The sequence below is a fragment of the Rattus norvegicus genome, chromosome 7, assembly GCF_021556685.1.
Source record: "Rattus norvegicus strain SHRSP/BbbUtx chromosome 7, alternate assembly SHRSP_T2T, whole genome shotgun sequence".
Classification (NCBI taxonomy): Eukaryota; Metazoa; Chordata; class Mammalia; order Rodentia; family Muridae; genus Rattus; species Rattus norvegicus.
Window position 1 is genome coordinate 105,992,628 of NC_141540.1, and position 16,152 is coordinate 106,008,779.

The window sequence follows — 16,152 nt, forward strand, 5'->3', positions numbered from 1 at the left end:
GTTATTGAAGACCAGTTTTAGGCCATGGTGGTCCGATAGCACGCATGGGATTATTTCTATCTTTCTGTACCTGTTGAGGCCCGTTTTTTGACCAATTATATGGTCAATTTTGGAGAAGGTACCATGAGGAGCTGAGAAGAAGGTATATCCTTTTGCTTTAGGATAGAATGTTCTATAAATATCCGTTAAGTCCATTTGGCTCATGACTTCTCTTAGTCTGTCTACATCTCTGTTTAATTTCTGTTTCCATGATATGTCCATTGATGAGAGTGGGGTGTTGAAATCTCCCACTATTATTGTGTGAGGTGCAATGTGTGATTTGAGCTTTAGTAAGGTTTCTTTTACATATGTAGGTGCCCTTGTATTTGGGGCATAGATATTTAGGATTGAGAGTTCATCTTGGTGGATTTTTCCTTTGATGAAGATGAAGTGTCCTTCCTTATCTTTTTTGATGACTTTTAATTGAAAATTGATTTTATTTGATATTAGAATGGCTACTCCAGCTTGCTTCTTCTGACCATTTGCTTGGAAAATTGTTTTCCAGCCTTTCACTTTGAGGTAATGTCTGTCTTTGTCTCTGAGGTGTGTTTCCTGTAGGCAGCAGAATGCAGGGTCCTCGTTGCGTATCCAGTTTGTTAATCTATGTCTTTTTATTTGGGAGTTGAGGCCATTGATGTTGAGAGATATTAAGGAATAGTGATTATTGCTTCCCGTTATATTCATATTTGGATGTGAGGTTATGTTTGTGTGCTTTCATTCTCTTTGTTTTGTTGCCAAGACGATTAGTTTCTTGCTTCTTCTAGGGTATAGCTTGCCTCCTTATGTTGGGCTTTACCACTTATTATCCTTTGTAGTGCTGGATTTGTAGAAAGATATTGTGTAAATTTGGTTTTGATATGGAATATCTTGGTTTCTCCATCTATGTTAATTGAGAGTTTTGCAGGATACAGTAACCTGGGCTGGCATTTGTGTTCTCTTAGGGTCTGTATGACATCAGTCCAGGATCTTCTAGCCTTCATAGTTTCTGGCGAGAAGTCTGGTGTGATTGTGATAGGTCTGCCTTTATATGTTACTTGACCTTTTTCCCTTACTGCTTTTAATATTCTTTCTTTATTTTGTGCGTTTGGTGTTTTGACTATTATGTGACGGGAGGTGTTTCTTTTCTGGTCCAATCTATTTGGAGTTCTGTAGGCTTCTTGTATGCCTATGGGTATCTCTTTATTTAGGTTAGGGAAGTTTTCTTCTTTGATTTTGTTGAAGATATTTACTGGTCCTTTGAGCTGGGAATCTTCACTCTCTTCTATACCTATTATCCTTAGGTTTGATCTCATTGAGTCCTGGATTTCCTGTATGTTTTGGACCAGTAGCCTTTTCTGCTTTACATTATCTTTGACAGTTGAGTCAATGATTTCTATGGAATCTTCTGCTCCTGAGATTCTCTCTTCCATCTCTTGTATTCTGTTGGTGAGTCTTGTATCTACAGCTCCTTGTCTCTTCTTTTGGTTTTCTATATCCAGGGTTGTTTCCATGTGTTCTTTCTTGATTGCTTCTATTTCCATTTTTAATTCCTTCAACTGTTTGATTGTGTTTTCCTGGAATTCTTTCAGGGATTTTTGTGACTCCTCTCTATGGGCTTCTACTTGTTTATTTATGATTTCCTGATATTCTTTCAGGGATTTTTGTGTCTCCTCTCTATGGGCTTCTACTTGTTTATTTATGTTTTCCTGGAATTCTTTCCGGCATTTTTGCGATTCCTCTCTGTAGGCTTCTACTTGTTTATTAATGTTTTCCTGTGTTCCTCTAAGGGAGTTCTTCACGTCTTTATTGAAGTCCTCCAGCATCATGCTCGAATATGATTTTGAAACTAGATCTTGCTTTTCTGGTGTGTTTGGACATTCCACGTTTGTTTTGGTGGGAGAATTGGGCTCCAATGATGCCATGTAGTCTTGTTTTCTGTTGCTTGGGTTCCTGTGCTTGCCTCTCGCCATCAGATTATCTCTAGTGTTACTTTGTTCTGCTATTTCTGACAGTGGCTAGACTGTCCCTATAAGCCTGTGTGTCAGGAGTGCTGTAGACCTGTTTTACTGTTTTCTTTCAGCCAGTTATGGGGACAGAGTGTTCTGCTTTCGTGCGTGTAGTTTTTCCTCTGTACAGGTCTTCAGCTGTTCCTGTGGGCCTGTGTCTTGAGTTCACCAGGCAGGTCACTTGCAGCATACAAGTTGGTCTTACCTGTGGTCCCGAGGCTCAAGTTCGTTCGCGGGGTGCTGCCCATGGGCTCTTTGCGGCGGCAGCAACCAGGAAGACCTGTGCCGCCCCTTCTGGGAGCTTCAGTGCACCAGGGTTCCAGATGGCCTTTGGTGTTTTCCTCTGGCGTCCGAGATGTGCGTGCAGAGAGCAGTCTCTTCTGGTTTCCCAGGCTTGTCTGCCTCTCTGAAGGTTTAGCTCTCCCTCCCACGGGATTTGGGTGCAGAGAACTGTTTATCCGGTCTGTTTCCTTCAGGTTCCGGCGGTGTCTCAGGCAGGGGTCCTGCCGCTCCTGGGCCCTCCCCCACGGGAACCCAGAGGCCTTATACAGTTTCCTCTTGGGCCAGGGATGAGGGCAGGGGTGGGCAGTGTTGGTGGTCTCTTCCGCCCTGCAGCCTCAGGAGTGCCCACCTGACCAGGCGGTGAGGTCTCTTTCCCACAGGGTCTGGGAGCAGAGAGCTGCTGCGGGCCCGGATCCTCGGGTGTGGGACTTCCGGTAAACACAGGACGTGCCCGGTCCTAGAGGAATTCTGCCTCTGTGTGTCCCGATTTCACCAGGCAGCTTTCTTGCAACAGACAAGTTGGTCTTACCTGTGGTCCCGAGGCTCAAGTTTGCTCTAGGGGTGCTGCCCACGGGCTCTCTGCGGCCGCAGCAACCAGGAAGACCTGTGCCGCCCCTTCTGGGAGCTTCAGTGCACCAGGGTTCCAGATGGCCTTTGGTGTTTTCCTCTGGCGTCTGAGATGTATGTACAGAGAGCAGTCTCTTCTGGTTTCCCAGGCTTGTCTGCCTCTCTGAAGGTTTAGCTCTCCCTCCCACGGGATTTGGGTGCAGAGAACTGTTTATCCGGTCTGTTTCCTTCAGGTTCCGGCGGTGTCTCAGGCAGGGGTCCTGCCGCTCTTGGGCCCTCCCCCATGGGAGCCCAGAGGCCTTATACAGTTTCCTCTTGGGCTAGGGATGTGGGCAGGGGTGGGCAGTGTTGGTGGTCTCTTCCGCTCTGCAGCCTCAGGAGTGCCCACCTGACCAGGTGGTGAGGTCTCTTTCCCACGGGGTCTGGGAGCAGAGAGCTCTGTTTTTTTCTTCTTCCATGGCTGATCAAGGATCAGGTTTGAGGATCAGTGGTGACCAAGGCTGGTATGATTTGTGTTCTTCAACTTACTCTCTCGTGAAAATGAAGCAGCCTGCTTATTTCAAGATGCTTCTTCCTGAGGCAGAGTCCAAGGATGACCCCTGTTCATAGCCTGAGGTCTACCTGAAAGTCTCACAAAGCAAGGCCAAGTGCTCTCGCACACCGAGCACCTGGCATTTGAAACAGCATTAAGTTTGCTCTTGAGTAACTTTCCTTCAGAGGTTAAAGTGTCAGTGCTTTCATTTCTCTTTTCTCACATCAGCACCATGGCTTTACTTCTACCTCCTGTAGGTGGAGCTCATCTTCTACCTGTTCTGCCCGTCTCCATCATCTCCCGAGCCTCCCATCAGGGTCTTACCTGAGCTGTTTTAGGATCTATGACTAGCTTTGACCTTATCATTTGTTCGTCTACTTTCTAATCTATGAAGCTTATTGATTATGTTATGTGTGGAACACCCCCAAGTTCCAGTTTCACTTAAAAGTGTTTCAAAGCCTTACCGTAGCCCAAAAGGCCCGACTGACAGGCTCTAGGCAGATTCCTGCCCAGATTATTTGATACTATACTTCGATCTTTGCAGTGAATGAATGGTGTTCTCACCAAATTTGTGTCCATTTAGAACATCAGATCTTATTTGGAAGTGATATTCTTGTAGATGTAACTAAAGATCCTGGATTAAAGTGAATCCTAGATCTGACAGCTGGTGTCCTTAGAGGAAAGAGGCTGATGTCATTACAAAAGGGGCTACGGAGGATGCAGGCACAGATTAGCATGGTGTTGCCACAGTCAAAGGAAGATTTGGGAGGTGCCAGGAGCTGGAAAAACCGTGGAGAGGGCATGAGCCTCCTAGTACCTTGATTTGACAATTGTGATTAATCTTCCCTAAGCATGTTATAATACAAAAGAACAGCTGATGAGCACTGATGACAAGTTTGCCACTGTGTCTCCCGGTAGCCAGACTTTGCTTACTTTGTGGGTTCTTCTTTCTTCCCTTCTTTTCCACACTTTCACCACCCTTTCAACCCCCTAACACTAGATAGGAAACAAGAAAGGATAGAGGAGAAAGAAGGCAACGTTATTATTAGACTACTTCCTGCTAATTAGGGGCATTGAGTTCCTTGGGGTAAGTTTGGTCTTTGTAGTTAGGTTACCTAATTTTTCTTCTTGTTCCTTCTTTGCATGCAACTCCTTAATAAACCACAGCCAACAGCAACTGACCAACAACCCACCACTAACAAGCCTGCTCCTCTGGGGCCTAGCATTTACATAAGCTCTCAAAAGCCTCCAAAATTCCAAATGTCACAAGATCACAGAAACTCCCTGCTGCCGGCAAAATCATGCTCCTTCTAGAGCATGAGGCAAATCATAGTCAGATGCTGTGGAAGCAGCCCCACAATCCACACCTGGGATTAAAATAAAAATATATTCTTAAAATATTTCTCTGCTTTTCAAAACCCCCCAAATTCTTCCCATACACATATACACCAACACTTACATACCTGCTCTCACACATACATATATACATATCATATACACACATATCACATACAAACACTATGTATGTGATATCTTCTAGTACATATGCATATACATCACATACATCTACAAACCTTACATTATGATGAGTGAAATATATGTCATACACAACCTACCATCTTCACTCTGTACTTATTAAGTCAGTGTTAATAAATCAAAGTACATTCACTTTGTAATGTAAGTATCATTATGACCACAGAACATTCCTTAGCTTGCAAACCTTTGGGGATGTACTTGGAATTGTTGGAGCTCTTTCTATTTTTCCAATGATATTCATGATATATCCTATGTTATAACATATATTTGTATATATTTAATATATGCATACTCATATAGAAAACATTAAAATTCAAAACCAGTCTTAATAAGGATCTTATATCTAACTAACAAATGAAAGACTGGATGCCAGGGGAGACAGTATGTAAATTTTATAGCATCAGGTATGTTGGATTGCCAAGCACAATGTGGTAGGCATGGTCTTTTTTCTTACACCTCCCACGAATGTAACAGAATTTTCCTGGGACTGAGGATCAGTGTGATCAGCTGGACACCATACTGTTCCCCACTGACCAGTCTGATCTGGCCTCACCTCATTGTCTCTGTCTTTCTCCAGGAAGTGGCGGGCCACGTGGCCGGGTAAGATATTGCGAAGCATGTTCTCATTGTGTTCCCTCAAGTCCTTCATCTCGTTGATCTCCTCTTTGGCCTGTACTCGCCACAGGAAATCTAGGCGGGCTGTGTACTCCAGCTGTAGTTGACAAGAGCCAAAGAGAAACAGCACGTTCAAATATATGTCTGGAAGGTGGAGGAAAAGGTTTACCTGGGTGTCTTCACAGTTAAAATAAAACTAGATTTTCCTCATCTGACGTCACATGCCTGAAGCAAGCTATCTGAGAATATTGAGAGCTTTCAAGGCTGTACACTTTTTCTCCCAGGTGATATCTGCACATGAATCACTTTCTCTTGTGTGGGATTATCTGACTATACCCATGTCCTCTACAGACTCTATATGACATGATTACAGGAAGATTTTCATTTCCTGATATTACATTCTTTCTGTCATGAACTTAATGTCTACCCTGCCCCCAGACATTCATATCTTGAAATCCTAACTCTTGATGACATGTCTTTGGCAATTGGATCTTTGTAAGGAAGTTAAGATTCAATGAGACCTTGAAGGTGAGACACTTGCTATGAGATTCCTGACCTTACTAGAGGAGACAGCCTTGCTTTTCTATTCTTATGTGGACACATTGATTAAAAGCTATGTGAAGGATGACAAGATGGTTCTCTGCAAGCTAGAATGATAACCTCATCAGCCACCAAACACTTTCAGATCTCAACATGAAACCCAATATGAATTATGAGTGAATAATTTTCTGTGTGTAAGCCACCAAGTTTAAGGCATTTGGTGAAGGAATCTTGAACTTTGTGATGCCATGAGGGGTTGTATCTATCACAGGGTAGAAGCATTTGTTACCCCCAACACAGGAGAGTATTAAAAATACATGTCACCCAAGTGGCAGTCACTGTGTTCCTGCCATGTTTTATGCAATATACAAGTATTAAATCTAATCCAGAGAGTAGATCTAATCAGAAGATTGTAATTTCAGCCATTATTTCACAGATGAGGAAATCAAGACAAACATTGTTGAGTCACTTGACCACAATGGTTACACCTAACTTAGGGGTGAAGCTGGGATTTAACCTTAGGTCTCAAAGTCAACTCAGGAGTCTGCATTCTCTCCATGACTAAGGCAATAAAGGATAAATGATTAGTAGAATACTGGAAAGATCTTGGGCTTCATGTTATATAGTCAAAGTTTGGAGTCATGGTCTTAATCACATACTGTCTCATAGACTACAGTGACTCAATCTTGGTTTCCTTATTTCCAAATAAGGTGAATAATAGTACTGACCACAAGAGAGTCAAGGAAAAATTACTCAGGAGGCCAGAGTTACACAGAAATTTCATCTCTTCCTGACTTTCTTTCTTACTGGAGATGGGCAGCTTCTCTTCAGGGATAGCTCACAAGTCTTCTTTACCTTAGCTTTGGGGGTGCTGTTATTTCCAAGTCTTTAGCAATGAGCATGAACAGCACACTACACTGTTGGAGACATGGTTGGACTCTCCAAATTAAAAGACTTAAAATATTTAGCTAGTTTCTGTGTTTTATTTTCAAGTCTCAGAGGAGGCACAAGGTCATCCATCCAGCTGCATTTGTAATAGCAAAAGCTGGAAACGATCCAAGTGTTCATTCAGTCGGCTGACCAAACTATAGCAATATACACAATGGAACTTAGCGCAGCTGTAGAAAGAAATGAAGAATGTTTCTTTATTCTGTGATGGCCTGGTTTCCAAGGGAAGAAAAATATATGCTGTCATATCGTATGTCAATTACCTAAGGACACAAGACCACTTATTTTCTCCTTTATACACACATCCACCTCCATATTCACATCCTGCTTAGGACAAACATGTTTTAGGTGGTAATATTTGCATTATTAATCTAGGCTATTACATGTGAATTGCATGGTGAAGCAAATGGGCATTTGTGGTTTTGTCATTGAAAATAGAATTTGGGGAGGAGAAAAGGCATCAACAGCCCTTAGAGTGGTGAGGGTCTGTGGTCATTCTAGACTTGGTGGCATATACCTGTAACCCCAGCACTTGACAGACAAGGCTGGGAGGATGAAAGAGTTGAAAGATCAGCTTGAGCTACATGAGAGACTGTCCAATCAAATCAAATCAAATGGTTTTCAATAAAAATCAAGGTATCACTGTGAAATCAGGTTATATGTTTCTAGCTCCCTACTCTTTTAAATTAATTCATTAATTAATGGATTAATTAATGCTCTTAAGGCCTAGAAACAATGAAAATCTACTGCATATATGTGTCTAACTTGTAGGTTACGGTTCCTATAAACTACTCAAAATACCAGTTCTCATAAACATAACCCCTACACTTGCCAGAAACAGGTAAAACTGTAGGACAGAAAATTCATCATCTTAAAACATATTTTCCCACCATAAGCAAATCTACCAGAGACTAGTTTGCTAAGCCAACAGGACTTAAAACCAGCTTGAATAGGATTGTAGTGGTCAGAGATGTGACAAATTGAGATTCTGTAAGAGTAAAAATGTCATGGATGGAAACACAGGAAACAAGTAAAAACTTCACAAAACCATAGTGACTTAAGGAACCAAACTCACTCATCACCTTCGAATGATGCCGAGGAGTGGAATGCATGGGCAAACCACAGGGAGTAGATTTTAAGGAGAAGGGTTTCACACTAACTTTGCTTTATTAGCTACACTGTAGGTGACATAATTGATGGGGGGACAGTTCTATTTTATAGTGTATTCCAGCTGATAAATCATGGGCTGCTGATAAAGTCAGCATGTGACACTATAAAATAAATGAATATAGGCAGTTAAGATCAGCTGTTAGCATCATCAAAACAGAGATGAAAAGATATGCTGTACCTCTTAAATGTAATTTCTAAAGAAGCCCAATTAAATACTTCACAAGACTTTGAAACTGGATCTCACAAAGCTTTCTACCCAGAACAATCAATAAAAATAACCCAAAGAGCCGAGGCGTAAGTTCAATACTCTTAAGAGGATGAGTAGACAAACCAGACAGAGAAACATTACAGAAGTTTGATGGCTCTCACAAAACACTGTAGGAAGAAAAAAACGGATGGCAGAAGATCACAAAGATTCAAAAATGTCTTCAGAGATACATCATGAAACGGCAAAACACAGACTTTGGATCTCCATTCAAATAACTAAACTTCAAAAAATAACTATCAGATAATAAATGGAAACAGGACCTAGTAGTTTGACAGTATTAGTCAACTTCTGTTTTCTTTTAAAAATATATTAATGGCATTGTGACTAAGTTAGAAGCTCCCTGTTTTAAGATCTATTCAGACATATCTGTAGACTGAATGATAGGCTGTGTGGAACTAGTTTCAAAATAACCAAAGGGAGTTGACAGAGAGCAGCATGTCTCAGGAGACACAAAACAGGCTGGACGCAAGTTAGTAGGTCTTCCTAAATTCATGATACTGTTTTATTTACTTATGTGTATATTTGAGTTTTCTATACAAGAAAGCAAATTCTCTGTTTGTAGGTGGCAGGCTATAGAAAACAATACTGCTCCTGATTATTCCCCCAAATCTCTGAGCCACCTTACAAGCCATTCAGTTCATAGGACTTCTAAAAAGTAGGATAACTGCTCTGACCTATCGGTTTAAGGAGATATGAATTAGCACATGACTTTATTATATAGATCTAAAGACACGATGCACGCGAAAGCATCCTGACACATGTAAAATGTAGACTCATAGGCCATTTCTATGATGTAAGGCATCTGTGGATGAGGTCAGATGAAACCTTTGGTTTGAATTTTTTCTCTTTCAAACTCAAGAGCATCGGGTTTTGTCTTGTCAAAAGAACAGGATTTTCTTATCACTATTTCCAAACACAAACCCCCTCTTAAAAACTGCGTACTAGGCTGAAATACAGAATAATTTCTTTACTTTTCTGATGAAGAGGTTTCATTAAACTGGATTTAGAATCAGGAACATGAGGGGAAAATCTAGACGTCTAGACTTAAGCCAAGATTTCCCAATTATTAAACATGATCAGCTTAGTCTCCAGCTTCATGACAGCAGGTAGCTATGTCTAAGGCTGGTCTAGTACAGCCTAGACTTCCAGCAAAGCAGGCGTCATGAAGGCCAGGTGGTATACATACTAATCTTCATAGGTTAATAATTTCCCTTGGCTTACAGAAGACCTATTGCCTCTAGTACATACTTGATTTCAGAAATGGGTGGAACACAGCCTCCTTTTTTATTTACTGATAACTGAGTGGTGGTGGCTGGAGGTCCCAAAAGGGAAAATGTCAGCTCAGGGTCACTTGCTAACAGGGACTTGGGTGGACAGCAGAGTGTACGAAAGGCATAGGCATAGTATATTAAAGGTAAAAATTCTTTAGCATTTCTACCAAAGGATCCACTGAAGTAGATTGTGTGCCCTTGATTTTCATCAAACCTGGCTGTACATAAAGTTCTTGTCTTTGTGCCAGGCTAGTCCTATGACAGCTAATATTGATGGTGCTATTTGTTCTAAGAACATCATGGGCATTTAACCTCATTCAATAATGCAACAATTTAACAGATGAGGGGGTAAATATGAGGTGAAGACAGTCTGGATGCTCTCAAAGACAGAAGTTGGCTTTGAAGTCAGCACATAATTCTCATCTGTGGCACCTAGCTCACATATGGTGTGTGTGTTGGGGGTGTGGAGAGGAGGTTCATCCAGGTTTTCTCTATCATAAATTTCTTCTTATGGATTAAAAACAAATGAAAGCTCCAAGAGGCTGAGTATATCAAGACCTCTTATTCTTTGAGTGACATTGCTGAAAGTCATGCAAGAACATTGGCTTCCAGATAGTCTCTGGAACCAGACTCAGAAGTAGGTTAGTAGCAACATTACCTCATTAATCTCTGTCTCTGTGCACAATTGTAGTGGCTATAAAAGAAGATGCCCAGGCAAAGTTCAAACTTCTAGTGCTGCCAGTGAATCAGGCTTAAGATAGGATGCATTTGATTACTTGTTATGCCTGTCCAACATTCTGAACATTCACCTGCCTCAGTCAGAGGAGGAGGAAATATTTGGCATATCATTTCCACATTTGTGCAAAGTGAAATTTCCCAATTATTCAGTTGCATAACTGCCTCTGTTATTCTGGAGATGTATAATTACATGTTCAACCTCCCCACCCCCAGAGCACTGGTGTGCACCAAGCATTAATGAGTATTTTTCAGTCTTTATTAAAAGTAGAGGGCCTCTGAGTCACAAAGGGAAATAGGGAGTAAGCTCAGGAGTGGGCAGGCTGTAACCAGGATGAACAGGACCCCACTGGATGCTATAGATAGACACCAAATGATGCAAATCTGCAGAAAGCTGTCTCTATAATAGGAGGCTGGGCATACTGCAGAGACAGACGAACCAGAAACTATGGAGCATTTGTGTTCCTACTTCATTCTGGCTTTTTATCTTGGCTTTGTCATCTCAGAGAACTTGCAACTCTGCTCCTGTCTTGGAACCAGATGGACAGTGATGACTTCTCTGTCTGTGCCAAAGCTTTATTTTCAAGCGGCTAATAAAATTAAGCATGTATGTGTAAACCCCTGAAATAAGCACATTGCACTTATACCTCAAACAAAGTTATAAGAGCTCTATGAAACAGCCTGTTATTGCCACATCGATTTTTAGAGTAAATTAGTGGAGGCATATATCTTTACTGGTGGAGTCAAGATTTGAATACCAGCCTACACTTATACCTGCACCTATGTACCTGCACGTACTCAGCAGCTATGGTTATGGGGCAGATATGTGATTTTAAAGATCATGAAAACTTAGAAATAAGATGAAAAAAATAGCAAATGTCACAAACTACCAGGTCAACAGGAAGCACTTTCACTCTTGCCTTACCTGCTATCTTAATACCATTAGGGTTTCTGTTTTCCAAGGACAAATGCAGAATAGGGTATATAGACTCAGTATGTTAGAAGGCTTCTATTGAATGAGGAGGCCCAGACAGGGAATATATATGGTAATTCCTGGAGCCTCTCGCTCTGAATGTTTTCTCTCATCTATGTGTGGGAGATTTCTTACAACCCAGTTTAAGACCTCAAGATAGAGTGCACATACAGACTTCCTACAGGGATAGCATCTGTTTGTTCTGTCTTGACAGTCCTTAAAAGGAAATAGGTAATGGTTTGTTATAATTTGTGTTCTGGACTAAGAAATTCTTCTCTATTAGTGGAAGTCATGCCAACCTAGAGGGCAGGACACCTGTGCTCAGAGACACCCAGAGGGACCTAAGCATAGAAAGTCTGGAAATGACTGGACCTTAACATTTACCTCACTGCTTTGTCATACATTCAGCAGAAACATAAAGAAATAAGTCAAAACCACACAGTGGGATTGAATCCCCCTGGTCACAATAAGTATGGCAAAAGGCCATTATTCTACTTCAGGCTTATGAAGGAGAAAGATGAGCTTCGGTGAGAGACTGGATTTGAATTCTAGTTCTACTGCTCAGCTTTGTTGCTTGGCTGGCTTCATCTGTAAAATGGGAAGGACAAAACTCCCAGTCCAGGGTGTTGACTAGGATTAAGTAAGGAGGATGAAATATCCAGCAGGAGTTGAGCAGTTAACTCCCCAATCCCTTTGCTTACCAAGAGTTTACTCATTCCTTTCTTGGACTAAGTTTATATCCTCTCCCCACCCCCAAATAACTTGTTAAAAATAACTTCATGCATGTCTCTGAATTCTTGGTAGTTTTTAATTGCTTCATCCCTGACTTCCAGAGGGTTTTGACCCCTTATTTCCATGGTGATTTCCAGCGCCATGTCTCTACTTCTGCTTTGACTGACACTTCTTGATTTGCTTTCTTTTATTTTTGCTTGTTTGAATGAACATGGGCAAAAGAGAGATGGGCCAGCATTCAGATCTTAGCAGCAAGGCTTGGCAGCATGTGGTTTCTATAGGGGGTGAAAAAAAAATCTCTCCAGCAAATGTTCATGGGTTGCAGTATGCCGGGAGAAGTCCTATATGCTTTCTTATTTTTATTATATCTTTTATCTTTGAGATTATGTCATTTCATTTTCTTTCATTCCTTACTCATAGTAGAGCTGCTAAAGTAGACGGGGAAAGTCCATGAGGTCTCAACCCTAAAACTACAGACAGGTAAAGAATGCTGGAAGCCAGACACATAGCCTTCCCTGGGGAGAGCGCACTAGGCATGGTCTGTTGCCTGAAGCCTACAATAGTGCACCTAGGAAGAATCATCTCCTCTCATGGAGTCCCAGGGTAAGCATAATGTACATGGAATATCTTTGCCCAATTCACAACCTTGGGTAAGCATCTTCTACACATACAACTTTTGCATGGTTTATGGTCTACCCTCTTCTAAGACATGCAGAAATGGAGTTTTATATTCCAGATCTTAATAAATCATAGGGGATCAAAATGAGTAGAATCAACATGGAAGGCAGTCTGTTCACTCAGACTAAGTCAATACAGATCTTCCTGTGCTGTTGTGGTTTGGATGTGAATTGTGCACCACAGGTTCATGTATTCGAACACAGAGTCCCAGCTGGTGATGATGCCTGGGAGGTTGATGGAGCCTTGCTGGATGAAGCAGACCAACAAGGACAGATCTTGCATTTTGGTATCCTGATATCACTTCTTGTTCACTATCTGCTTCCAGATTGGAGCAATATGACCAGTTGTCACACCATTCTTGTGAAGCATCGAATCCCTTGTTAACCTGTGAGTCAAGATAAATCTTTCCTTCTTGAATTTGCTTCTTGTTAGATCTCTGGTTATACTTCTAGGTGTAACCTTTAGGTGACCAATAGGTATTTTCTTGATCACAAACAAGAAAGAATAAAAAGCTGTGAAAAATAACATCATTTGTTCCCTTAAAACAATGTGCTTATATATCAATATTTTGTCCTGGAGTTGAGAAGACTGAACCTCAGGGAGATAAGCCTGAGGAAAGTTGATCTAGAATTATGACTTTCAAACCTAAGTGTTTTCCTGAGGTAACACACACCTCTACTAAAATTCATATCTAGGTCATGGAATGGGGAGAGATATCAGTTTGTCTTTTCATTAGGATAATGATGCTTTTGGAATAGAGTAACTCAGGGGCCATTGGAAACATACTGTTTCTCACGTCATCCTTGCTAGCTCAGCTTTTCATTAAGGTGGTTTTTAGTAGAAATCAGTTTATTAAGACTCCTAAGAGTCATTTGCATCAAAGAACAGTGAAGCCTAGCAGGGCAGTTTTATGGCAACTAGAAATGCCAGGTAACTATGGATAGCTGGAGAAAAACTTGGCATTACCTGCTGTCCATGGTAGAATACAGCAAGAAGGAACATGGCCATCAGTAGCAGTGATGCCTCCTTGGTCCCCAGAAAATCTCTGTGGGAAAAGCAACAGAAGAATGACATAGTGACCAACAACTGTGGAGGGCTTTTAAGGATAAGGATAAAAAAGCAGGATCATAATAGAGGGTCATGTAAAGAAATGAGTATTTTCCAAATACCCGATGTTAATATAGACTGCTATAAGGGTTTTTGTATCATCTATTCATAAATCAAGATACCACTGAACCTAAGAGGCGATATAGGGCATAGCCAGTAAAAGAAAATCTAGGGTTTAGTATTAAGACAATATAATTACATCAACAATGTCTCTACTTGAATAGTGATTATTCTACATTTCAAAAAGTTGGATACCATCTCTTTAGAATATCTGGTGGAAGCAAGCATCTCTTCATTCATTCTTTTAAAAGTTATTGACCCACTCAAGAAGCCAGTGTTCAATGGTTGCCATGTGATGGTTTTATCTCAAGTTCCTTCATGTTTAGATTATTATATTAAGTCGATGAGTTGGGTACTTTCAATTACTCTATCAACGATTTTAATCTTCATATCAGTTTTATGAGTGGAGTCTTCTGGCCTACATTTAAATAATATCCTTCAATGGAGGCTCTGGTCTTTTTATGCAAAGATGCTAACAGCAGATTTTATTGTTGTTTCTTAGCTATAGTCCCAAAGAAGTACATCATGACTGAGCATCTACTATATTCCCGCATCTGCTGGGATAAATAAATGAAGAAGACACATTGTCCTTGATCTTAAAAAAATTCACTAGAGGCAAAAATCACATATATAGACCATTATGTAATTAGGGTGGATATATCCTTATTGTTCTGACATTGTTAAAAACAGTGACTAACTGAGTCAGGTTGTTCAGAAAATACTTAAGAAGGACAGACTGTAGATCTAAGCATATATTATTTGGCTTGGCGTTTACATATCTCTAGCCCCAGGTTAACAAGCAAATGTCAAATGTCATGTTTGAGGATATAAGAAGACTCTCAGTAAGGGAGACTGCTTGAATCTGTCACAACTAGCTAACAAGAGTGCTAAGGTGAAGAGGGTTGGACTATAACCCTGTATTGAGGTAAAAGTCCATCCATCCATCCATCCATCCATCCATCCATCCATCCATCCATCCATGTATCCATTTATCCTTCCTTCCTTCCTTCCTTCCTTCCTTCCTTCCTTCCTTCCTTCCTTCCTTCCTTCCACCTATCCACCTACCCACCCATTCTATACTATTTTACTTATTTTGAGGAGATAAGAATATTTTTGAAATTCTCTTTCTTTACTGTCACTTACTTCTTTGGTCTTTGATGCTTATGGGATGCTGAGAAAAATATTAAAGAAATGAACTTTGATGGTGATCCAGATTCCTAGTGCAGTTCTGTTTCTGCACAGTTGTTTGACCTTGAAAAAGCTACTTGATATCTCTGAGCCTCAGTTCATTCATATGTGAAGAATGACTCACAGTGTTTTACCTCCTTAACTGTGAGGATGAAATGAACAATGATGGTGAGGTGCTTGGCATGTTTCCTCGCCTGCACCTTCCTCTTGCTTCTCTGTGAAGCCTCAGATACAAATCTTGTCTACTTTGCTTTAAAGAATCGTTTGCTCACATTACTTCATTTGCATAAGAGATGTCCAAGTTTAGAACCTCCCCTGGATTCTGTCAATCTGTTCCACACTCCTGCACTGCCTGGCGCTTGAGATATCCTTTACTTTGTGATGCCCAAAACTTAATTTAAGCCAAGAAATTTATCATTTGAAACACATTTTCAAGAGACAACATGGAGATTTCTTGAATCATTTTTGAAAACAGTGATGGACTAAAAATAGAGACACAGCTAGACTAAACTCAGAAGAAAAAAATCAAAGAAAATTATGAACAATTTTTGAGTGTTTAGCTATATGTTACATGAAAAAAACATGCGTAGAGACCAAAGTATATGAATAGCAACCCAATCACATTGAGTAAAAACCCAAAAGAACTTTCTTTTCAGTTCAGAACTTGTACTTCCCATAATTTTTGGAAAAACATACAAAGAGTCAAATGGCTGAAATTTATTTCATATTATTGAGCTTTGCCTAATATTGGGTTTCACAGACTTAATACCAATGAAATTTTGAGATATTGATTTGCATTAATAAAATAACTGGAGTAATCCTACCATCTCCATGAGAAAGGGATATTGTTAATTGAAAATACATGTAAAGTAATGAAATCCACAGGGCCACTAAAATCTTTAGAAATAATTTCATCTGATGCATTA

The 16,152-nt window shown here is 40.6% G+C and overlaps 1 protein-coding gene across 4 annotated transcripts in view; it reads right to left on the minus strand.

The window, feature by feature from the left end:
* Adcy8 (adenylate cyclase 8) overlaps positions 1–16,152 on the minus strand; it is a 249,784-nt gene that overhangs the window by 15,971 nt on the left and 217,661 nt on the right. For all 4 annotated transcript variants that reach the window (XM_087556005.1, XM_087556004.1, XM_087556006.1 and 1 more), the window contains 2 exon segments: positions 13,838–13,916; positions 5,495–5,653 (listed from right to left, as the gene is read on the minus strand). In XM_087556005.1, the coding sequence (XP_087412131.1) occupies positions 5,495–5,653; positions 13,838–13,916 (238 nt within the window).